The following is a 26,223-nucleotide window of genomic DNA, read 5'->3' on the forward strand; positions in this document are numbered from 1 at the left end:
GATGACGTCATTACGTTAAACAACGTGAAATAAACCTTAAATAATTAGAAAAATCATATCTTCAAAACCAAAAGAGCTACGTTCAAGATTCTTTTTTTACATAAAACCTCTTATAAAGATCTACAAATGCGGTGCACAACGTGACCCCATTTGACCTTTACTTCCGGTCGAAACCGGAAGTTAAAGTAACAAATCATGTTATTTTGGGCTCTAGAGCCTAAGTGAATAACAATATATGAAAAAATGTCCAATGCATAAAATTTTTTTAAACTCAAGAGCATTCTAAAAATATAATGTGTGACGTCATAGCTACGTCACAACGAAAATGGTACACGAGGTCGAAAAAAAAATTATTTTGCTATCTCAAAAAATACAGCATGTACGGACTTGAAACTTACCACGTACTTAGACCAAAGCGTGTATATGACAAAGAACAAAATTTGGAATGATGACGTCATCGATGACGTCATTATATTAAATTGAAGTTTTTTATTAAAATACTCATATCTCCAGAATCAGATATGCTACATACGTGATCTTTACACCATATGAAAGGTCATGAAGTATTAAACAAATCTTACACAGGGTGTGACCCCATTTGACCTTTACTTCCGGTCGAAACCGGAAGTAGTAGTTTGTTTTTTCACACAGCATAGCTCACTATCTCCCCAGTCAACTAAACTTAAAAAGTGATGGCTCGTTAATTCAGGCCAGAAATCCGAACACCTCGAATTTGTTATCAAACAAATTCTTATGTCTAGTTGATATTAATATTGTTAATGTTAAAAATGTTTTTCTTATCATCGTTGTCTTTACCATTTCTGTCTTTGTTCTAATTGTCTGTCTGTGCGTTCTTGTTCCTGTTTAGGTTATGTTTGTCTGTCCCTAACTGTAAGCGTATCAACAAAGGCCTCGGCTTCAAAATTATTTTTTTTTTTATCCAAAAAGCAACAAAGGATATCTAGATACAACAAAAGATGATGCCTCCATACTTAAATAATCTCTGCCTTGTAAAATAGCATTGTTTAATGGGTACTCCTGTATAAATTATTGTTTGTACTGTTTTCATAAAGTATGGTAATAAATGTAAGTTTGAATGTGAATTTAAATACTTACCTGCTAGTGTAAAATTGCAGGTAAAAAGCAAAATAACTAGCTTCATCACCTGGCACGTAGCCTGGTAGAGACCACTCATTATGAACAGCGCCCTCTATCCTCGAGCAACAAATGAGATTCGAGTACACTAAAAAAAAAATACATAACAAATGACGATAAGTTTACTTTAAGTGAACGTTGCCTGTGATCGGGCGAGTTGGTCTATGAAAAGTGTTTAAAACCGTTTGTTATAAAATGCATGTGGTTGGGAAGATGTTTTAAAGACACTGGACACTGTTGGTAATTGTCAAAGAATAGTCTTCACACATGGTGTATCTCAACATATGCACAAAATAACACACCTTTGAAAATTTGAGCTCAATCGGTCCTCGAAGTTGCGAAATATAACGTAAGAAAAAAAGACCCTTGTCGCACCATGGTCACACGAAGTTGTGTGCTTTCAGATGCTTGATTTCGAAACCTCAAGTTCTAAATCTGAGGTCTCAAAATCAAATTCGTGGAAAATGTCTTCTTTCTCGAAAACTACGTAACTTCAGAGGTAGACTTGTGGACAAGTCGTTAAATCGGCCCCACGCGCTGAGATAGTGCTCTCGCAAGATCACTGCTCTCGCGCGAGAGCAGTGATCTCGCGAGAGCACTATCTCAGCGCGTGGGGCCGATGTAACGACTTGTCCACAAGTCTACTTCAGAGGGAGCCGTTTCTCACAATGTTTAATATTATCAACCTCTCCCCATTACTCGTAATCAAGAAAGGTTTTATGGTAATTTGGAGTAACTACCAATAGTGTCCACTGCCTTTAAAAGTATAATATAATGGCCCACACAAATATGCCTCGAACTTGCACGGTTTTCCTTTTATTTTGCGAACTACTACTTTGTGTGGAATATTATATTCTATTTTTAAAACATCTTTCCAAACACATTATTTATAACAAACGGTTTCCAAACGCTTTTCATAGACCAACTCGCCCGATCAAAGGCAACGTTACCCTTTAACGTGTATCTTCTTTCACAATGCGACTTTGAACGGGTCGCATGACAAGAGCTAGCGATGACTAGAGCAAGCTAGTCGAAACGTAGTCTTGGTTCAAGACTCTCCTGGATGTGTCACAACCGGGCGCGCTATCACCCCCAACGCGCTATCAACCACGAACCGCTATAACCCGAGAACCGCTATCACCCGAGAACCGCTATCACCCGAGAACCGCTATCACAGGAGAGTCTTGGCACATTCGTTAAATCTCCCCCCCCCCCCAAAAAAAAGGGGGCGGGCTCTGCGGGAAACCTACGCACGCGCATTATGTTTCCCCCCGATTTTGTTGGGGGGGGGAGATTTAACGGATGTGGAGAGTCTTCTCCTGTGATAGCGGTTCTCGGGTGATAGCGGTTCGTGGTTGATAGCGCGTTGGGGGTGATAGCGCGCTCTCTTGTGACAAATCCAGGAGAGTCTTGAACCAAGACTAGTCGAAACGTTGAGACCAATAAATTGGAGAACTCACTTCGTAGTGCAGTTTATAACGATCAAAGCTGAAGTAGGGTGTCGTGGCCGAGTGGATAAGATCACCGAACTCAAGCTCTGACTCTGCTGTTCATCAGAGTTTGGGTTCGAATCCCGGTCGTGAAAATGAAAATGCAGCATCAGCACATAAGAAACCCTAGCTAAATTACGGATTTGGGAAAACGTTTGAATTCGAATGCGTGCTAATGAAACTTTTTGACTTTTGACGAATTTGCCCGGGAAAGTGCAATGTTTTAGTTCTTCATGTTCTGTATTTATTCGAGTGTTTAATTTTGTTTTCTCTCAACTTGTGATTGAAAGCTCCGATTTCATTTTCATGTTTTTTTATGGAACTTGTAATGTATCATATATTTTTCTATGGATGTTCCCCAGCATAATTATAAATCTGTTTTAGTGTTGTACGTTTCTTGAAGTGATTTCCGCTGTTTATCTTTGACATTCATAAATACATATCTAAGCCAAGTTCTTGTTCTATATTTTTTTTTTACTTCTTCTCATATCTTTCTTATCTTTGTTCCGCGCCCCTACAACTACAAACTCTTCTATTTTATGACATGTTTGCTGCAATGCATGTTCTAGAATTTGTTGTACTTATTCTGTTGTTGGTTGTGAGGCGTTGTCTTCTTTATACTATTTGTAGTTTTATTATTAATTCACATGTGCTTCTATAACTTGTTGACGAAAGTTTCGATTTCAATTCATTGCATTAAATTCAAATACACATTTATGTCCATACTTCCATAGCAAAATATCAACAATTACGGAGTAATGCAAAAAATTATATCATTAAAGGAAAACGTTACAGAATTGGTAAGAAACAAAAATCGTGAAGATCACAGATTTACATCAAACTTACATGATCCAATGATGATGATAGTAGAAAACATCCCTTGAAATATTACTGTCTGAAATTTCATATTTGACGAGAAATAAATAATCAAATTTCGCGTTTGGATTTTTTCGCTCAGGGAGCGTTTGATTATTATTCTTATCTTTTTTTTTCATCGATGCAACGCAAAATTTGTAATCGTTTTTTTACTATTCTCCCGTGAGCCAGATGGCCGATCGATCTCGAACTTCTACAGGTTTGTCAGTTTATGTTATGCTTACACTGCCACAATTGTTTTTGCTAGCAAAACCAAGTCTGTAATGTTCCTTTAAGAAACAGGAAACACCGATGTAATAAATAGAGTATGGGCCGTTTTGAAAAAGCTTGTAAAAAGGAAAACAACTCAGAACAAGGAAACAAAACACAAACATGCATGTTTTCATGTTTTTATAGAACTTGTAATGTAATAATTTCTGCTAATGATGTTCCCCTAACTTAGATGTTTTTAGTCTTTTAGTTCCTTTTAATGTATTCCATTGTCTGTATGCGACATTTATAAATACGTCACCAAGAACAACTGATGATAATGTATAACCGTCTTTGCCGCCACTACAGGCACTGGACACATTTGGTAAAGACCAGTATTTTCACTTTGTGTGTGAACGTTTTTGTAATCGAATTTAAAAGAGAATAATAGAGAAAAAACACCCGTGTGCACAACTGTGTGGGTTTTTGGATGCATAATAAAAATAAAACACTCTTGTTGCACTTGCTCTGTATGCTTCTAGATGCATAATAAAATGCTTCAGCTGAAGTATGTTATTCATTAGGTGATAATTTACCCCTTTATCAAAAGCTACGTTACTTCAGGACAAGCCATTTCTCAGAATGTTGTAACCAAGTCAGTTTCTTAGCTTACAACTTTTTTTAGTAATTACCAATAGTGTCAACTGTCTTTAAAATAAATAATATAAATACCAATTGCAAACTAAGGGTGTTAAACGTGACACAATTTTTTTTTTTCGTATACGGATACCCAAACACCACAGGATATTAAGTTAACACCAAGGTAGTTGGATTTAAAGAAGGGTTCATTTTAACACACTCTTTATTTTGTTAACTCTGATTCTCTTTAACAACACACAGGTCGTCAATTTTAACACTCAAGTTTTTGCAGTGTGGTGATCCTATGACTATGTATGTTCACAAACAAAAGTGCTGTTCGTTTAAAAATATTCTTTATTGGTAGTTGCCTCCACACGAACAACCGAGAACCAATCGCAAGCACTAATAATAACCGTATTTATAACGCGCCTTTTGCCAAAGAATACAAAGCGCCAGGTATTACTACTGCAAGGAGTGGGTGAATTTAGAGATACATAAGACCTAATCCTTAGCACCATGTAATGGTTTAACAAGGTGCTGTGGCGCAATATGCAGCCAATCCAGCCAGGAACACCGGGGCGAACATGGGACCAACGGCTTTACGTCCCATCCGAAGGACGAAGCAATGGTTATGTGTCTTGCTTAAGTACACAAGTGTCACGGCTGGGTTCGTATCCCCATGGGGATACGAACCCACACTCTGCTGATCGGAAACACCAGAGTTTGAATCCGGTGCTCTTAACCGCTCGGCCACGACACTCCCAAATCATAATATTATTAAAAAACCTATAAAACATTGAACGACCGTCGAAAAGGGCTATTGTACATTGCCATAACTGACACCTCGACAATATATTTTAGAAAGGGTTACAAAAAACAAAAGCCAAGCATTCAAGGCAGTAGACACTAACATTATTGGTAATTACTCAAAGTAATTATTAGCATCAAACCTAACTTGGTAACGAGTAATGGGGAGAGGTTGTGATAGTGTACAACATTGTGAGAAACAGCTCCCTCTGAAGTGACATAGTTTTCGAGAAAGAACTGATTTCCCGCACGAATTTGATTGCGAGACCTCAGAATTAGATTTTAAGGTCTCAAAATCAAGCATCTGAAAGCACACAACTTCCTGTGACAAGGGTGTTTTTTTCTTTCATATGTTATCTCGCAACATCGACGATCAATTGATCTCAAATTTTCACAAGTTTGTTTATGCACATGTTGAGATACACCAAGTGGGACGAATTGTCTTTGACAAGTACCAAGTGCCCAGTGTCTTTAAGGAACCCCGGCTGAAGTAATCCCATCTGCAGCTATACGCGCACCCTTCCTCTAACTGCATCTGACAAAATATTCATGTTGTTTCAAGCCATCCAATTAATGCACAAACGCAGTGCGTACATCTTCAATCATTCGAGGTATGCACTTAATAAAAAAAATTAACGTTCAACAACAAAATATCGCGCGAGAGCAGTGATCTTGCGAGAGCACTATCTCAGCGCGTGGGGCCGATTTAACGACTTGTCCACAAGTCTACTTCAGAGGGAGCCGTTTCTCACAATGTTAAATATTATCAACCTCTCCCCATTACTCGTAATCAAGAAAGGTTTTATGATAATTTGGAGTAACTACCAATAGTGTCCACTGCCTTTAAAAGTATAATTATAATGGCCCACACAAATATGCCTCGAACTTGCACGGTTTCCTTTTATTTTGCGAGAACTACTACTTTGTGTGGAATATTACATTCTATTTTTAAAACATCTTTCCAAACACATTATTTATAACAAACGGTTTCCAAACGCTTTTCATAGACCAACTCGCCCGATCAAAGGCAACGTTACCCTTTAACGTGTATCTTCTTTCACAATGCGACTTTGAACGGGTCGCATGACAAGAGCTAGCGATGACTAGAGCAAGCTAGTCGAAACGTAGTCTTGGTTCAAGACTCTCCTGGATGTGTCACAACAGGGCGCGCTATCACCACCAACGCGCTATCAACCACGAACCGCTATAACCCGAGAACCGCTATCACCCGAGAACCGCTATCACCCGAGAACCGCTATCACAGGAGAGTCTTGGTACATTCGTTAAATCTCCCCCCCCCCCCCCCCCGCCAAAAAAAAGGGGGCGTGCTCTGCGGGAAACCTACGCACGCGCATTATGTTTCCCCCCGATTTTGTTGGGGGGAGATTTAACGGATGTGGAGAGTCTTCTCCTGTGATAGCGGTTCTCGGGTGATAGCGGTTCGTGGTTGATAGCGCGTTGGGGGTGATAGCGCGCTCTCTTGTGACAAATCCAGGAGAGTCTTGAACCAAGACTAGTCGAAACGTTGAGACCAATAAATTGGAGAACTCACTTCGTAGTGCAGTTTATAACGATCAAAGCTAAAGTAGGGTATCGTGGGCGAGTGGATAAGATCACCGAACTCAAGCTCTGACTCTTCTGTTCATCAGAGTTTTTGTGTTCGAATCCCGGTCGTGAAAATGAAAATGCAGCATCAGCACATAAGAAACCCTAGCTAAATTACGTGGATTTGGGAAAACGTTTGCACGAATTTGCCCGGGAAAGTGCAATGTTTTAGTTCTTCATGTTCTGTATTTATTCGAGTGTTTAATTTTGTTTTCTCTCAACTTGTGATTGAAAGCTCCGATTTCATTTTCATGTTTTTTATGGAACTTGTAATGTAATATATATTTTCCCACTGATGTTCCCCAGCATAACTATAAACCTGTTTTAGTGTTGTACGTTTCTTGAAGTGATTTCCGCTGTTTATCTTTGACATTCATAAATACATATCTAAGCCAAGTTCTTGTTCTGTATTTTTTTTTTTTTTTTTTTACTTCTTCTCATATCTTTTATATCTTTGTTCCGCGCCCCTACAACTACAATTATTTGTAGTATTATTATTATTTCACATGTGCTTCTATAACTTGTTGACGAAAGTTTCGATTTCAATTCAATGCATTAAATTCAAATACACATTGTCCATACTTCCACAGCAAAATATCAACAATTACGGAGTAATGCAAAAAATTATATAATTAAAGGAAAACGTTACAGAATTGGTAAGAAACAAAAATCGTGAAGATCACAGATTTACATCAAACTTACATGATCCAATGATGATGATAGTAGAAAACATCCCTTGAAATATTACTGTCTGAAATTTCATATTAAATTGACGAGAAATAAATAATCTAATTTCGCGTTTGGATTTTTTCGCTCAGGGAGCGTTTGATTATTATTATTATCTTTTTTTTCATCGATGCAACGCAAAATTTGTGATCGGTTTTTCACTATTCTCCCGTGAGCCAGATGGCCGATCGATCTCGAACTTCTACAGGTTTGTCAGTTTATGTAAATAGGGGATTACATAAAGTGCATACACTGCCAGCATTTTTTTTGCTAGCAAAACCATGTCTGTAATCTTCCTTTAAGAAACAGGAAACACCGAATGTAATAAATAGAGTATGGGCCGTTTTGAAAAGCAGAAGCTTGTAAAAAAAGGAAAAAAACTCAGAACAAGGAAACAAAACACAGACATACATGTTTTCATGTTTGTATAGAACTTGTGTGTGAACGTTTTGGTAATCGAATTTAAAAGAGAATAATAGAGAAAAAACACCCGTGTGCACAACTGTGTGGGTTTTTGGATGCATAATAAAAATAAAACACTCTTGTTGCACTTGCTCTGTATGCTTCTAGATGCATAATAAAATGCTTCAGCTGAAGTATGTTATTCATTAGGTGATAATTTACCCCTTTATCAAAAGCTACGTTACTTCAGGACAAGCCATTTCTTAGAATGTTGTAACCAAGTCAGTTTCTTAGCTAACAACTTTTTTTAGTAATTACCAATAGTGTCAACTGTCTTTAAAATAAATAATATAAATACCAATTGCAAACTAAGGGTGTTAAACGTGACACAATTTTTGTGTTCGTATACGGATACCCAAACACAACAGGATATTAAGTTAACACCAAGGTAGTTGGATTTAAAGAAGGGTTCATTTTAACACACTCTTCATTTTGTTAACTCTGATTCTTTTTAACAACACACAGGTCGTCAATTTTAACACTCCAGTTTTTGCAGTGTGGTGATCCTATGACTATGTATGTTCACAAACAAAAGTGCTGTTCGTTTAAAAATACTCTTTATTGGGTAGTTGCCTCCACACGAACAACCGAGAACCAATCGCAAGCACTAATAATAACCGTATTTATAACGCGCCTTTTGCCAAAGTGTACAAAGCGCCAGGTATTACTACTGCAAGGAGTGGGTGAATTTTGTTTATATAAGACCTAATCCTTAGCACCATGTAATGGTTTAACAAGGTGCTGTGGCGCAATATGCAGCCAATCCAGCCAGGAACACCGGGGCGAACATGGGACCAACGGCTTTACGTCCCATCCGAAGGACGAAGCAATGGCTATGTGTCTTGCTTAAGTACACAAGTGTCACGGCTGGGTTCGTATCCCCATGGGGATACGAACCCACACTCTGCTGATCGGAAACACCAGAGTTTGAATCCGGTGCTATTAACCGCTCGGCCACGACACTCCCAAATCATAATATAATTAAAAAAACCTATAAAACATTGAACGACCGTCGAAAAGGGCTATTGTACATTGCCATAACTGACACCTCGACAATATATTTTAGAAAGGGTTACAAAAAACAAAAGCCAAGCATTCAAGGCAGTAGACACTAACATTATTGGTAATTACTCAAAGTATTTATTAGCATCAAACCTAACTTGGTAACGAGTATTGGGGAGAGGTTGATAGTATACAACATTGTGAGAAACAGCTCCCTCTGAAGTGACGTAGTTTTCGAGAAAGAACTAATTTCCCGCACGAATTTGATTTCGAGACCTCAGAACTAGATTTTAAGGTCTCAAAATCAAGCATCTGAAAGCACACAACTTCCTGTGACAAGGGTGTTTTTTTCTTTCATATGTTATCTCGCAACATCGACGATCAATTGATCTCAAATTTTCACAAGTTTGTTTATGCACATGTTGAGATACACCAAGTGGGACGAATGGTCTTTGACAAGTACCAAGTGCCCAGTGTCTTTAAGGAACCCCGGCTGAAGTAATCTCATCTGCAGCTATACGCGCGCCCTTACATACCTCTAACTGCATCTGACAAAATATTCATGTTGTTTCAAGCCATCCAATGAATGCACACACGCAGTGCGTACATCTTCAATCATTCGAGGTATGCACTTAATAAAACAAAATTAACGTTCAACAACAAAATATCTAAGTAATTGTTTACCTTCTTAATCCCGATTGGGGAACAGTTTACCGTCACGTATCGATAAAGCAAGTTCAAAACGTCAAAATAATGTAATATCTTCAGTTGTCGGTTGTTCAAACAAGGTGGTCATCAAGCAAACTTACGCTATGCTCCTTGGACGCCAAAATGTACAATTCCTTCCTCCTCTCAAATAAATATGACGTGCACAATGAGGTCAATAATACGGTTTTAGATGTATTGGTAAAGCTCAGGGAAATTCCCTTTACTTTCTCTCCTGCTTTGTTCAAGTTGACCTCGTCTGTACGTGGTAGGTCTTTTGTTGTGGCGTATTAAGGTCGTGCACGTTTTGCACGTCGTTACAAATATAACGGTTAATATGGGCCCTTTTCGAATACACGGCTTCGGCTTTGGGTTCAGCTTCAGGCTCCATCCATTCTCTCTTCTGAAGCCCTGAGCACGTACGCAAAGCACGCGCAATATTATCGAAACATGATCACGGGTCCAAGCTAGCCCGACGCCGAGGTTTCGAAAAGGCCCGCAAAAATAATGCTCTTCCTTACTGACTCCGCTCTAACTCTCACCCCTAGACCAATGACATCTCTGGGTGCACCACATGTACCCAAGGCTTGGAGTGCTAAGCATACACCCCCCCCCCCCCAAATAAAAGTCTAAAATATGTTTACAGTCTAGAGAAAACTGACCATTGACTCATTGTCATGTAGCCGACTGCACGAAACGCTTTGAATAATCCTATATCTCGAGTTAAGACGAGAAACTCGTTATTTTAACTTACGATGGGTTTAATGCGTCCTAACGTCTATGGATACGGAAGATAAATCCAAGTTAGAAAGAGTTTGGTGAAATCGACGGTTAAACTGTTATCCCCTGCTCAGTTTGATATGGGGAATTCTAAAGGCCTGATGACGAGTTGTTCCATCCAAATAAAACACCCCATTTAAAAGTGTAAAGGGCTGTGAACTATGATGTTTTGGACAGGTTGGGTATATACAAAGTCACCATTCAATGAAAATCCATATGAATCGATATGAGGCCAATACTTCAGAGCTACACACAATGTATTGCCTGGTGGGGGTTACCCGGGGACTTTGGAAGTTTGCTTCGTGGTCGATTGTTCTCGGCAATGTGCGCATGCCCAGAACTACGTAAACAATGGAAATTTACCTGGTAAGTCTGCTGCCATTAGCGCCTCAAAGTCTCCCATTATAGCTGTGTACATGTATCCTTATTATTTCTGCATGTATAGACAAATCCGGGCGCGCAACGGGTGAGGCGTGGGGTCCGGGCCCACTCAAGGGCTCGGGCAAGTTTTGCATCTGGATGCTCTGGCAATCTTAAGCCATTAACAGGCGCAATCTTAAGCCAATAACAGGCATAATGAATGAAACCAAACAAAGACTTTAAAAAGTGAGCAACAGTAGAACCTTTTTGAGGATGTTTATATGACACAAATTCTAGGGGGCAAATCTGTCAAAGAGTGAGTATGCGAGTGAGTTAAGCCTTTACGGCGTTGGTCCGGGCCCACTTAAGGGCCCGGGATAATTTTGCATTCTAGATGCTCTGTGGTGCAATAGGTCATTCAGAGGCCAAGTTGTCGTACGAAACAATACAATAAACTTTGAGCAGAACAATGTGGGCCCTTGTGGATTTTCGAAATTCTTGACTTTTCATTGAAAGTTGATTGCTTGCAGTGACTGTATTCAAGGTTTACGGAAAAAGAAAACAATCTCTGAAACGTCTCAATGAATTTGATATTAAAGAAACAGAAATAGCAACATCGGGTGACCAATATCGCTCGAACTAGCCATGGAGATCAGACTAATTAATGCACTAGTCTTCAGCATTGCATTATATGGGTTTGAGACATGGACATTGACACAGAATGAGAAAACAACAATTTCTAGTTTCGAGCTTTGGTGCTGGAGGCGAATGCTAAACATCAAATGGCAAGACCACACCACTGACATCAGTGTGCTGGAGAGAGTCCATAACCCCAAAAGCCAAGTAAATACCATGCTACAGACAAACATTATGTATTTTGGGCACATTGCAAGCAGAGAAGGAGACAACCTGGAGAAGCAATGTATAGACGGACGTGTTGCTGGTCGCGCCAGAGGAAGGCCAAAGGCGAGGTAGACAGATAACATTCGTGCACCGCACTGGACAGGTACGCGTAGAAGGAAGAAGCCATGCCGCAGAACAGCAATTGCAGACAGGGACAGCGCTTCACACAGGAAAGTAAACATACCATTACTACCAGAGAACTAAAAAGTATGGACATGACACGTACGTACGTGCCCTTATAAGACACAATTTAAGCTGCCCAAATTCACTCACTCATCTCCACTTCTCAAGCAATTACACTGGCTTCCAGTTGCCCAACGAATTCAATTCCGTACAATGGTCCACACATATAAATCCCTCAATCACTGTGCCCCGGATTATCTCTCCTCTCTTCTTTCACTCCAGACATCTTTTTACTCTCTTCGCTTTTCTACTGGTAAATACCTTTCATTTCACAAAACCCATAAACTTGCAGGTGATAGGGCATTTTCAATTGCTGCTCCCCGACTATGGAATTCTCTACCTACCCTTACCAGAAGCTCAAACAGTGTCCCAGCCTTCAAACGTGCTCTCAAAACCCACCTTTTTGCCTCTTCGTAGCTGGTCATCATTATCTTTGTTCTGTCTTTTCCCCTCTTCTTTCCTTCTCAGCGCCTTGGCAATTTGGCGCTTTATATACTGTTTTATTATACGTTGTTTAGTGTGGCGGTGTGTATTTCACGTGTGTTTGTATGGTAGGTGTAGCGAAGAAGCGAGTCTCTGAAATGCTTCAGAAATGTTGTACAATGTATTTTCTTCTTATTTACTCTCAAGTTAGTGTGTAAACCTTTCAAGGGGCGCGCCCGGGCGCTTTGAACCATTACAAATAGTACTTGTAAAAGGCGATGTTTTTTTTTCCCGCCACTCTGCATTCATATCGCCCGCCATTTTGTCAGTAGGGGGGCCTACCTTCTTCTTTTTGAAATATATGTACATTCCTCCATGGTTTAAGCAATTAATTTTGCTACGTTAGAGCCATTGGACCCTTTCTGTTCAGAAAAAAAAATTCACAGATTTACAAATAACTTACAGGGTTTACAGAAGGCAATGGTGAAAGACTTCTCTTGAAATATTATTCCATGAAATGCTTTACTTTCTGAGAAAACAGCAAAACAATATAAATTCTCGTTAACGAGAATTACGGATTTATTTTAAACACATGTCATGACACGGCGAAACGCGCGGAAACAAGGGTGGGTTTTTCCGTTGTTTTCTCCCGACTCCGATAACCGATTGAGCCTAAATTTTCACAGGTTTGTTATTTGATATAGAAGTTGTGGTACACAAAGATGTGGGCCTTGGACAACACTGTTTACCGAAAGGGTCCAATGGCTTTAAGCAAAAAAAAATTGCTAACCTTTAAGCAGCGCTATGAAATTTGGCCCTGGTCTTTGACAATTACCAGGTGTCTGGGGTGGGGTTCACAAAGAGTTAGGACTAGTCTTCTCTCGAGTTAGGACCAGTTACTCGTCCTAACTTAGGATTATCCATGCAATTTGTATGTCTCCTAGGACGAGTCCTAAGTTAGGACTGGTCCTAACTCTTTGTGAAATCGACCCCTATGCCTAACTGTGCGAGAGTTTTTAATGCAATCGTGGAGGTCAGGATTCCCACAGCCTCATCACACGCAAAGCACCACATCACCTCTATGAAAGGACGCACTGACCTGTTTAAAGTTTGGTTCAGTGACAATTGTTCCCAGACTATTTTCAGTTGAATGAATTTGTTGACCAAATTGGTTGAGCATAATACTGGTCTCGGCATAGGTCTTTGTTACCCGTAGGAGCACTGCATGATTTTACCGCTTTACTTAAATATGGCTTAATTCGCTAAAAGGCAGTGGACACTATTACTCAAAATAAGTATAAAACATCACTTGGTAACGAGAAATGGGGAGAGGTTGGTAGTATAAAACATTGTGAGAAACGGCTCCCTCTGAAGTGACGTAGTGTTCGAGAAAGAAGTAATTTTACACGAATTTGATTTCGAGACCTCAGATTTAGAGTTTGAGGTCACAAAGTCAAGCATCTCGTGTTTTTTCTTTCATTATTATCTCGCAACTTCGACGACCAATTTGAGCTCAAATTTTCACAGGTTTGTTATTTTATGCATATGTTGAGACACATCAAATGAGAAGACTAGTCTTTGACAATTACCAATAGTGTCCACTGCCTTTAATTCCCACAACACCGAACTCGTTCAGATACGTTCTGATAAATCCAACCGAAGGGGCTGCTAAACTGTGTGTACATGGATTGTGCGTTGTTGCAACCTTGTACGATCTGTCTACGAAATGGACGGCCGCTCGGACAGGTTGGATCAGAATGGTGCTCCGGAACTTTGAGCCTGCTCAACTTCTTCGAGCAACCACGTCCTGCAATTAGACGGAGTGGCAACGTACAAAAACGAGGACGTACTGTACTACGAAGTGAACTGCCGTACTTGGATCATACTGGACGTCATAAACATGGCACAGTTGATCGTCATTTAGATGTTTGTGTGCACAGACCAGAACTCATTACCAGAGTATGTAAATGACCGTAGGGTGACATGAAGACATTTTTTCGGCCAAAGTTCCAACCATACTAAAACCCGTATCATAATTATGTTTTAGGACGGGCTCGGACGTTTTGAGACATGGCTTGATGCGGCCCAGCCTTTACAAAAAGAAATAACACAATCCAGCTTCAATACCCTATATTGGTGGTTTAGGAATAACGTATGTGTGCAGTGTTTCTAGTGAGGTTCTTTGCCTTTTAGCATGGATAAGACTGGAGAACAAGACGGTGGTTGGCCTGGAAGGATAGCGGTCGTATCGGTCTGGACCAAGGGTTTCATTTGGGTTGCTATTTTGAAAGGACTTGGAATACTTCTGCCTACATTTCAAGAGGAATTTCTGGTACAAACTTGGATTCTTGGATGGATGAGCTCCTTGCTTCTGGCTACAATTGGACTCATTGGTAATGAATTTGTGTTGTTTTATTTTATCCTTCAGAGGCCTGCACTGAACGTCGCACTTTTGCTGTGTCGAACTCAAATAGTTTGATTTTTTTTAGCGCAATCTTTTGAGTTCGACACTGCCGTGTAGCCCAGCAAGCTCTGCCGTGCTACGGCAGAGCTTGCTGTGCTACACGGTAGTTGCACGACGTGTTGACAAGCCGTGTCGAATTGATTTAAATTCTAAATTGGGCGACACTATTTTGGAAATCTTTTGAAACACGTTTTATGTGCAAATATATAATCAGTGAAGAGTATTTGGGATTGGATGGGATGCAAATTTCTTAAACGAACATTTTGTGAGAATTAAGTTGAATATCTTGCTGGAACCTCTTAAAAACGGCGATGCATGCCAGTCACCAGGCAATGGTAACAATAAAGCCAGTACTTGAGGTGACAAATTAATATTTATAAATGTGTCAATATTTCAGTGTCACAGCTCTAAATGCCATCATGTCACTGCGCTAAACGTCGCTCTTTTGCAGTGTCGAACTCAAAATGATTTTGGCACGACAAATTTGCATAGAAATTGAACCCGTATAATGCATGAGCATCTACCGTCCATTGTGCCATCTGTGTATGCGGCTTTTCGCACTTGGTGTATACCCCCAACATATGCATAAAATAACAAACCTGTGAACTAAATTAGCTCGATTGGTCGTCGGAGTTGCGAGATAACTATGAAAGAAGAAAAAAAACATTATCACACGAAGTTGTGTACTTTTAGATGCTTGATTTTCGAGACCTCAAATTCTAAACTTGAGGCCTCGAAATCAAATTCGTGGAAAATTACTTCTTTCTCAAAAGCTACGTCACTCAGAGGGAGCCGTTTCTCACACTGTTGTATACTATCAACCTCTCCCCATTACTCGTTACCAAGTAAGGTTTTGTGCTAATAACTATTTTGAGTAATTACCAATAGTGTCCACTGCCGTTAAGCACATTTTAGGCAAGGGTTCACTCAACTAGCTTCTGCTGGTATGTGACTCAAACAAAGCATGACATAAACTTGTACTTAGCACTTACGCGAACAAAACAGACAGCCTGTACTGCTTCGATATTCTAGCATTACACCACCCAATGAAGAAACTGTTCAAGTTCAATGTTCAAAGATATAATTTGCTTGTCGACAGAAAATAAATGGGTCAGTTTTTGTGAGAATCTTGACATGGGTATAATATACCTTTAGACAACGTTGTTTAAACAGAACCCTTTTTCTGCTTTCAGTCTTTAAAAAAAAGCCACCCATTGGAGTGAGAAAGAGACAAATTTGTAAACAAAATGAAAGATTTGTTAAAAAAAGCTGACCTTTTTTCCACTTTTTTGAAACTTGTAAGTCCATTCAGTAAAAAGTGATCGTCCTCACCCTTGATGTGTACACGCGTTATAAGTTTTAAACTTAGTAATTCCAAGTCATTTGAAAATGTTGTCACCAGTGAATGAACTATTGTGTTCATCAACTCGTGGAGTTGTCTGCAGTGTCACGTTCATTGAACGTGGAGTTGTCTGCAGTGTCACGTTCATTGAACACGTAGGGGAGGAAGTGTGCCAGGCGTTTAATGGATGTTAGCTCTATGACATTTGACGCTGACAGCAGAAGTAATTTGTTAATAGTTGACAGCTGGTGTTTATGAAAGCCTGCAAAAGGCTTGTATAATGGCTCTATGTTCAGAGTGTCATTCAAGGAAAAGCCAAGCGAGACCATAAACAATTTAGCAGACATGTTAGAAATATCTGCTCGTCTTTTTTTAGACTGGTTTTAATTTATATTTTAAAAAAAATGATAATAATTATAGCATGAAGAAGACGGGAATATAATGTGGAAATTGTTATGCAATCTCTGGACTGTCTGAAAGAAGTTTGGAATGTTTTGGATCCATTTATGTAGCGGTATATGCCGTGTGCATGCTGTTACATAGTGACAGTTGTTGACCGACACGATTAGTGGTAGCGTATCAAAATCGGTCACGCGTATTGCAGGGTTTTAAACACACACATTCGTTACCCATAAAGTTTTAAATTCAACCGTTAAAAAAATGAAGACAAAAAAAAGAAAAAATTTTACTAAATAATCGTTTCCTTGGGTCAGTTGCAATTGTTTTCTTAGTACTACCCATTATAAGCACCTACAATCAATAAGGTAGGTCGATAATTCTTTTAATTTGCATTTTTATTTTATTTTCCAAAGGACCATTTGCTGGGTTAGCTGGCCGACATTTCGGCAGTGGTGTCGTCATTATGATAAGCGGTTCTCTGATTGGTGGTTCATTCATTGCTGGATCTCTTTGTACAAATGCTTTTCAATTAGCCGTCTGTCTCATGGTTATGGCAGGTGAGCAGTAGGATTTGAAACTTTGCATGGTGGATATACGATATAGAAAGGTTTGCGGTAACACCATGTAATGACTATCTCTAATGAGTTGGGGATGGGGTGGTTCTGAAAAGAACCGTTGGTTTCAACTCAGGTGAGCAATCAATAATCCTCAGTATCAGAAGTATTGACCTGTTTTACCTGATGAGCTCTGTTCTTAAGGGGTCGAGTTGGTCTTTGAAAAGCGTTTGTAACCTTTTTTTATAAAATGCATAGGGCCTAGGGTTGGAAAGATGTTTTAAACAAGCTTGCCTCGAAATTGCGCGGTTTGACTTTTCTGTACAAACTAACACGGTCGGCCATAATGGCCGACCGTGTTAGTCGACGAGGTAAAAGGGAAACCGTGCAATTTCGAGGCATGTTTGTGTGAATCATTGTATTCTACTTTTACAACATCTTTCTACCCTTAATATATAAAAAAAACGGTTACAAACGCTTTTCAAAGACCAACTCGACCGATCCAAGGCAACGTGTTCCTTTAAAGTTCGTTTGATTAAAAATTGCATTCATTTTTTTTGAAAGCCTACTCTACGGCGCTATTAGTCTTGGTGCAAGACGTTTCTCGTTTCCCTTTCACGCACACCGCGGCCAATTCACCGACAGCGTGTGCGTGAAAGGGAAACGAGAAACGTCTTGCACCAAGACTACGGCGCTATAGGAGCAACGACTGTTGGATTGGCGCCTTATGAAATTAACGATTGATTGGTTGATTAATTGATTGACTGACTAAATTATTGATTGATTGGTAATGAATTATTTGGGAAACCCATTCCTTACAAAGGGTCGAAGCATACAGGTGGATAGAGCCCCCCCCCCCCCCCCCCACCACCAGAACCGTGAAAATATACACATTCAATTAAAACAAGTTTCCTATTATAACTTCTTGTGAGCAGTAAACAAATCAACTGTTTTGGTTTCAGTTTATGGATCACATGTAGAGTGTCATGGCCGAGTGGTTAAGAGCATCGAATTCAAGTTCTGGTGCAGTCATCAGAGTGTGGCTTCGAATCCCGGTCGTGACACTTGTGTCATTGAGCAAGATACTTTACTATAATCGCTTCTCTTCACCCAGGGGTATAAATGGGTACCTGCGAGGGAAGAGGTTGATATTGTGAACGAAAAAGTCTTTGGAGCAATATAAACTGTTGCCCAGGTTGTAAACTCCCAAGGGAGCTGAGAAACATTAAAAGGGATTTTATTGGCCCTGTGACCAGGGCACTAATGTAAAGCGCATTGATACGGTTATTGTCAAATGCGCTATATAAGAATTGGTTATAATTATTTTTATCACTGAATACCCTCATGACTAAGCTATTCTACTTTGTTTGGATTTTGAAAGAAAATGAAGACAAACTGTCGCAGTAAATAACTTTTCTTTTCAAACGGAGTCCATTAGTTATAAGGGTTCGTGCTAATAGGTCAATTAAATCACAAGGGATGTTATTTTATCTTTCGACTTAAAGACACTGGACACCTTTGGTAATTACTGTTAAAGACCAGTCTTCTCACTTGGTGTATCTCAACATATGCTCAAAATAAATAAAAACTATGAAAACTTGAACTCAATTGGTCGTCAACGTTGCGCGATAATAATGGAAGAAAATCACCGTTGTCACACGTGCTTTCTCGAGACCTCAAAATCTAATTTTGTCTCGAATTCAAATTCAAATTCAAATAATTTAGCGGAAAAATACTTCTTTCTCGAAAACTAAGTTACTTCAGAGGGAGCCGTTTCTCACAATGTTTAATACTTATCAACAGCTCACCATTTATCAGTAACAAGTAAGTTTTTATGCCAACAATTATTTTGAGTAATTACCAATAGTGTCCAGGCCTTTAATCTATACACAAAAATGTACAGTGCGCTAAAGATATTGTGTAAATCCCAAGATTTTCCAGCGCGTCCAAGATTTTCCAACTTTCTCAGACGTCGAACTGTTCAAGTACCAACACTATTGGTAATTACTCAAAACAATTAAGAGCATAGAACCTTACTTGGTAACGAGTTATGGGAAGCTGTTGATAGTATAAAACATTGTGACAAACTGCTCCCTCTGAAGTAACGTAGTTTTCGAGAAAGAAGTAATTTTACACAAATTCGATTTCGAGACCTCAGATTTAGAATTTGAGGTCTCGAAATCAAGCATCTGAAAGCACACAACTTCGTGGAACAAGGGTGTTTTTTCCTCCATTATTATATCGCAACTACGACGCCCGATTGAGCTCAAAGTTCACAGGTTTGTTATTTTATGCATATGTTGAGACACACAAAGTGAGAACACCACTGGTCTTTGACAATTACCAATGTCCAGTGTCTTTAACTCAATCATTTTGTCAGTTCTTCTCTGGAGGGAGCGCCTATCTGAACGGGGTGTCACAGAGTCTCCCTACATATTGCTAATAGTAGGTGCGTCCGTTTAGCTTCCCTGGGTCGACCCCGGTGTGTGGCGGGTCTTTTTCCCAGGACGAACGTGGGTATTTATCTGCACACGTTCGTCCTCGTAAAAGAAAGTGCCACACACCGGGGTCGACCCGGGGAAGCTAATCGAACGCACCCAATAACTAAAGGACGCCATGTTATTTGTTCTCTTTATTACAGGTACCGGGTTTGGATTGGCTGGTGTGCTGGTACGTGATGCTCTTGGGCGTTGCTTCTCTAAAAACTACGCAACAGCCGTCGGTTTAGCAAGAACAGGGAACTCAATTGGAATGCTGACATTACCGCCCCTCATCCAGCTGCTCCTTGTAACGTACGGTTGGAGGGGTACAATGATGATTATTGGAGCAATCTCATTGCATCTTGCCGTGTGTGGCGCCCTCATGGTTACTGTCGGTAAAAATATTTGTCAACTGAACGGCTACAAGAGACTTCATCCTGAAAATCATGCCGACCAATTAGAATCCAAGACAAGTTTTCTGTCACAATGCGCCACAATGGTGATAACCACAGCGAAGAATCTTGATATGAATATTTTGAGTAATTGGCGTTACTGGGCAGTCGGTGTAATACTTATTATTAATAAGTTCGCATTTGACATGTGGGTCATTTATTTTGTCTCACAAATCCAATCAAAGGGTTTCACAATAGAAGATGCAACATTTTTTGTAACTGTGGCAGGTGTTGGCGACTTAATAATTAAGATCCTTCAGGGTGTATGTGTTGATCGTGGTATCATATCTCACTGGCTTCTTATGACATCGGCTATCATCGTGGGATCCGTAACCTACTGCGCAACTCCTTGGTTGAATTCTTATTGGACGTTGATGTCAGCTGCGTTCTTGACATTGGTCAGTGATGGGTTACTGGCGTGTTTGGCTGATGTAGTGACTAAACAAGTACTTGGTGTGGAGTTACTGGCAGGGGCTTATGGATGGCTTGGACTGAAGACAACCATGCTCAGAATCTCAATGGGTTTTATTCCTGGTAATTTAGTGTTTTCTTTAATTTGCATCGGGGATAAAGAATATTCATTTTTGTTTTACTCGTATTAGGATCCCTCCCAGATAAATAGTATGTAGGAGCATGACCGGAGTCATACTTCCTACAAAATGAAGAGAAATGTCCACGGGCAATAAAAAATGTGTTGGCTTTAAATACAAGAGCTAAAATACGAAAGAGAGCGAGCCACTTAACTTACCAATGTAAACAGTAGTTAAATTTGCCGATAGGGGATAAAGAATATTCATGTTTGGTTATACCCATACACCGATGTGTGTTAGCACTGTACACTCAATACTCTCCCGAGTTGTGTGGGGAAAACATCACAGTCACATTACTGGGGTGGGATTTGAACCCACGACCTTTGCGATTCTAGAACAATGTCATACCAACTAGACTGCCGATTATGTTTTCTCTTAGCAAGTTAATATTGTACTTGTAATGCTCATCGGTCAACTCCCCGATGCATGTGGTTAGTTCTGTTTGCAACGGGGGGTAAATAATATGATTTGATTTTCACTCAGTAGGCCCACTGAGTACACAGTGCTTACCGTATCCGTGTAATTAAAGGGAATGCCAAAATATAAAAAGGGAATGAATTGTAATTACTGCATAGCATTATTTTAGTTTTTTAATTTATATTTGCAGGTTTGATTTACGACATCAGCGGATGTTACGACGCATCCTTCATTTTCTTAGGATTACTTCGAGCCTTCCCGCTGTTACCACTGACCCTTCTAAGATATTTCCACAATAAAAATGAAACAAATCAATGATAACAATTAGTGTCATCTTATACGGTGCGCTTATTCGTTAGGGAGGTTTAGCTGCACGTTCCGCGTGAACGTGAACGTGATCAACGTCAGAAAATAATGTCGTTAAAACTCACTCAAATAAATCTATTTTTTAATGTTTGGGGCCAAAAATCTGACATAGAATCTTTAGTTCTTACTCGGCCGTAAAGCGACATTTTATGAATTCGGAATTGGGACATTCTTCGAACACGGGGCGGACGTCGAGGGGTCGTGGGTCGAGGGGTCGAGGTTTTTTTTAGAACAACCCGGCCAAAGGCGAGGTGGACAGATAATATTCTCGCACGTAATGGGGGGAGTCTGTATGGCCCGAGGAAGACCGCACTGGACAGGGACGCGTGGAAGGAATTAACTTCTCGGATCACCACGGGACGACTGACGCCCAAGAAGCTGACCTTCCGTTAATATATTCATAGTGTCCCTCACTATATTCTCAACGAGTCAGTTCACAGCTAACAAATATATCCATGGAAGAAATTATATCCGAAAATATGTCGAAGTTCTGCACTGGCGATGTTGATCATCGTGTACCAATGGATAGTAAGATCCCAAGTGCGCATGGCTCAGAGTACAGTGCATTATCTTGCCGCTATTCGCCGTCAAAACAGGGAAGTGGCGTTAACTCGCCTTCAACTCCTCCGATATAGGGTGCGTTCGATTAGGTTCCCCGGGTCGACCCCGGTGTGTAGCGGTTTTTTTCCCCAGGACGAACGTGTGCAGATAATTTTCTCATTCTGTGTCAATGTCCATGTCTCAGACCCATATAATGCAATGCTGAAGACTAGTGCATTCATGAGTAGTCCCTTGTTTAGTCCCCATAAAATGCTCACAGTAGAAATTTACAAATTCCCCATAGGATGCTCTTTGGAGAAAATGCCTTGGTGCCCCTCCCCTATCAAAAACGAAGAAAACAGGCCTTTACATTGTTCTACATTAATTTGTGATAATCAGAACTCAAAACAGACTCTGTAAATCTAAAAAATAATTCCTGTGTGTTAATTTATTCAACTTTCTTTCATATACATCACAAAGTAAAGGTAATAATGAGATGTCATTTTTGCGATTAGGGAACCTTTACTTTTTCTAATATTTCTTTCTTAGCCCAATTTCATACAGTTGCTTAAGCATAACAAATTAGCGTTACAAATTGTACACGTCTATGATAATTTGGCTGGGAACCTTATTCTAAAGTATAGTTTTATACCGGTATTCCTGCTAATTTCTGCTTGACTGATATTTTTTTACGCAATATTTTTCGGTTAAGTAACTCTTTGAAATTGAGCCCATACAAATTTATGTCATGATTATAAAGTGTCAGACATGAGTTGACTTCTTCTGAGTAGGCGACGCACGTTTGTGCTCGTGCATTATTATTTCCCCCATGATCCACCACGCTGGTCACATGAAACCTAAGCCAGTGAAGCCGAAGTGTTCGAAACAATTTCGTCGCCATGTTGTTTATTGTGAAGCCTGAGCCTCTGAGCCGAAGCCTCAAGCCTCAAGCCTGAGCCTTCGATTCGTAAACGCTCTATGATCTCGCCGCGCCATTTTTTCCCAGCATGCCTTGCTCGATCATAACCATTTTGGGTGCGTTCGTTTAGCATCCCTGGGTCATCCCCGGTCTGCCCCGGTGCGTTCGAATAGCTTTTGACGTCATTCCAGGGGCTCACCCAGGTCAGCCCCCAGTGCCCTGCTTGTGGAGTGGGTCACTTTGGGGCTGGCCCCAGGTAAACGACGTCACTACGGTGAGCGGTGGGTGGTCGTTCTTTTAGCTCTTGTCAGGGGCTCACTAGACTTGACCCAAGTCGAACTTTCGTCGAGTCCTTCGTCGCGTCGAATGCCAATTAACTGCTTTTGAAAGTCCATCGCGACCATTGATCTTCAGTATAATGGAGAATGATCGCGACCCAAGTCACTGGATTGCCAATAAAGGGCGCATGTTAAAAAAAAAACTCATCAGCCGCGGCTATTGACTCGACAAGCAAGAGACCCGACTTGAACCAAGTCTCGGGGCTCACCCGAGTGAGCACCGCGGGACGAACGCACCCAGAGTTATACAATACAATAACAAAAAAAGCAGCACCCCTGAAGGATTTAAAAAAAAGTAAACTAAATTACTATCGAGTTAATCTCCTGATGCCACAATTTACGAAGAGACAAAAAGGGACATTACAGAAGGACATTTTTAAAACATGGCATACAGTATAAAAATATAGAACTATACAAGCAGTTGAAACTATAAAAGCACTAATGGGCACTAATAATACAAAATCGTTAAAAGAGAGATTCTAGTTAATTATGCAAAAGGCTCTATAAATTTGAGAAATAAAAAACAGCAGCAAGGTATTTGAATGGGCAAGGCAACTAGAAAGTTCAACTGTTTTGGTCAAGGGGACCTCCTCGCCAGGGACTAATAAATGATTCCTGAGGGAATTTGTGAAGGAGGATAAACTATGGATAATTGTATCTTTAATGCAGGCCGGTAGTTCGTTCCATAATCTAGGGAATCTGTGAAAAAGAGAATGATGGGCAGCATTGGAACGAGCCCGATGATGGACAAATTTAACAGATTCGATATGTCTACAATTAATGGGAATTAGAGTGTCCGTGTCAATGTCAAATTTGTTATATAAACATTTAATAACAAACGTAATTGAAAGGAAATGAACCCTGTTGATTAAAAGAGGCATACCCAGCTTGACACACCTGTCATCAGAATATTCAATTTCATTTACAGAATCAATTAAAACCCTTCTCGGCAGACCCAAACAAAAACGGGTGAATCGCCTCTGTACCTTCTCTAGCGTTTTTTGCTGAGTCGAAAGAACAGGGCACCAGACTGGAGCTGCGTATTCAAGTATGGGTCTGCTAATTGAGCGATAAAGTAAAGTCAGAATGTAAGGGTTTCTAGTTTTAACTACTCTACCAATAAATCCGTTGAGTCTAGTGGCTTTGGAACTGACTTTATTAACATGTGTTTTCCAGCTTAAGTCCCTGGAGATAATAACACCCAAGTATTTGTAACTATCCACATTTTCCAAAGTGTTTTCAGCAATTTTATACAGTGGTTTAGCAGGGTTTCTAGACCTGGTCACAGTCATTAATTTACACTTATTTGGGTTTAAAGACATACAGTTTAGATTACACCAAGTGTTTATGTGCTACAGGTCATCCTGGAGTGCCACTTCATCATCTTGATTTTTAATGACTCTGTACAAGATAGTGTCATCTGCATACTGACGGAGATAAGATTGAATGCAAAATGGTAAATCAAAAGCAAAGATATTGAAAAGAATAGGTGCTAGAACAGCACCCTGTGGCACGCCAGAATGAACTGCAGCCCAGTCAGATGATGAACCCATAAACTGAACCCGCTGTAATCTGTTTGAAAGATAAGACTTAAACCAGTGCAACATTGAGCCACAAATACCATATTTATGTAATTTGTTCAAAAGAACTGTGTGACTCACGCGATCAAAAGCTTTTGACCAATCAAGAAATATAGCATCAATGCGGGGCGGTTTTGAAACATCAAGAGCATTGGCCCAACTATGATAAAGAGTTGTCAATTGAGTAACGCAAGATCTTTTAGGCAAGAAACCGTGTTGTGTAGGTGAGATTATCCCCCCTCTATACATGTGATTAATGAGATGTTTACAGATAATCCTTTCAAGAATTTTACCAACAACAGAACATAGTGAGATGGGTCTATAATTCGACATAACATGAGCGTCCCCACAAGGTATAAACAAAAACATAACGATATTTTCCAACATGGCGAGTGGCGGAGTGGCTCTGACGAGCAGGGTTTTTCAGTAGATATAGATCAAATTTGAAGGTTAGTTTTTAACTAAATATGAAGTTGTGTTTTCTATTCAGTCGTACATAGTCGTGACAGTTGCAGAGGGAGCAACAAAGTGACACTACTGTTGAATTAGTTTCAGTTTTTAGTTTCAGTTTTATCATGCCATTATGTGCAACGCCGGTTGTGGCATGTATGCGTGTGCTTGCGCTGCAAATCACGACTGTGTACAGCAACTGAACAGGAAACAAACTGTATTTACTGTAGTTAAAAACCAACCTTCCATAGCATCTACAAACCACTGAGCACCCTCTTGATTTTGAGAGAGATGCCAAGGTCACATCTCACTACCGTTTGCCATCGTGGAAAAGATATTTTCTATGCCTGGTTGTATGACGTATCACAAAAGAAAATGTAAATCAAAGGGTTAAATATATTCACCATTTGTTGGATAACACCGAAAAAGGTTAAATCATTAATAAAATCATCGCCCAATAAGTGGGTTATTGATAATGTATTAAATACCCGAGAAAATGGGTAAAAAAAATTACCCAACTGTTGGTTACCAAAATATACCCAACTATTGATTACCCAATTATTATTATTATTAATTATTTGGCAATCAGAGTGCCTAACTTTGATGGGTAATATTTTGCCCAAAAGTTGGAGGAGTTCACTATTCGCCCTTAATTGGGTAAAAAGTTGGGAATTTTTTTACCCAATTTTTTTACGGTGCAGTTTTGAATAAAGGGACAACATTTGCCAGTTTCCACTCATGCGGAACTACACCTGTGGCAAGCGACAAGTTAAAAAATGTCGCTAGTGGCTGGGCTAAACTCCCACAAGCTAGATTCAACAACATAGGAGATATATCGTCTGGCCCACAGGATTTGTGCATGTTTAACAGCTACCTGAGCGGAATGTTTTCAACAGAAATTGTATTTTTACTTGTTTATAATGCACTTGTTCACCATTTTAATGTAATTTTGATATGTGTACACTTCTGAACTTTTCGTAATTATGGAGGTAAAAATCAGGCCCCTACCTAAAGGTTTTTTGAAAAA

General features: G+C 39.9%; 2 protein-coding genes across 2 annotated transcripts in view; one reads left to right on the plus strand and one right to left on the minus strand.

Moving 5' to 3' along the window:
- The window catches only part of LOC117304929 (low-density lipoprotein receptor-related protein 4-like), a 29,473-nt gene extending 19,658 nt beyond the window's left edge, over positions 1 to 9,815 (minus strand). The window contains exons 1-2 of the mRNA XM_033789568.1: positions 9,636 to 9,815; positions 1,117 to 1,243 (exon numbers count right to left, since the gene is read on the minus strand). Coding sequence (XP_033645459.1) covers positions 1,117 to 1,195 — 79 coding nt within the window. The 5' untranslated portion in view covers positions 1,196 to 1,243; positions 9,636 to 9,815. The remainder of the gene's footprint in view (positions 1 to 1,116; positions 1,244 to 9,635) is intronic.
- Positions 9,816 to 14,073: 4,258 nt separating this feature from the next.
- LOC117305419 (monocarboxylate transporter 12-like) lies at positions 14,074 to 21,321 on the plus strand. The gene is made up of 4 exons (XM_033790289.1): positions 14,074 to 14,698; positions 16,924 to 17,067; positions 19,706 to 20,530; positions 21,194 to 21,321. Exons 1-4 carry the CDS (start codon positions 14,500 to 14,502, stop codon positions 21,319 to 21,321), a joined length of 1,296 nt encoding a protein of 431 aa, XP_033646180.1. The 5' UTR covers positions 14,074 to 14,499.
- Positions 21,322 to 26,223: the final 4,902 nt, after the last annotated feature.

The sequence above is a fragment of the Asterias rubens genome, chromosome 22 (assembly GCF_902459465.1).
Source record: "Asterias rubens chromosome 22, eAstRub1.3, whole genome shotgun sequence".
Lineage (NCBI taxonomy): Eukaryota > Metazoa > Echinodermata > Asteroidea > Forcipulatida > Asteriidae > Asterias > Asterias rubens.

What these genes read in the sequence shown, in the direction of transcription:
- LOC117305419 (XM_033790289.1), top strand. Translation starts at nt 14,500, where the DNA reads ATGGATAAGACTGGAGAACAAGACGGTGGTTGGCCTGGAAGGATAGCG. An exon ending in CTGTCTCATGGTTATGGCAG is followed by an intron (nt 17,068 to 19,705) that starts GTGAGCAGTAGG and finishes TCTTTATTACAG; the next exon opens with GTACCGGGTTTGGATTGGCT. An exon ending in CTCAATGGGTTTTATTCCTG is followed by an intron (nt 20,531 to 21,193) that starts GTAATTTAGTGT and finishes TTATATTTGCAG; the next exon opens with GTTTGATTTACGACATCAGC.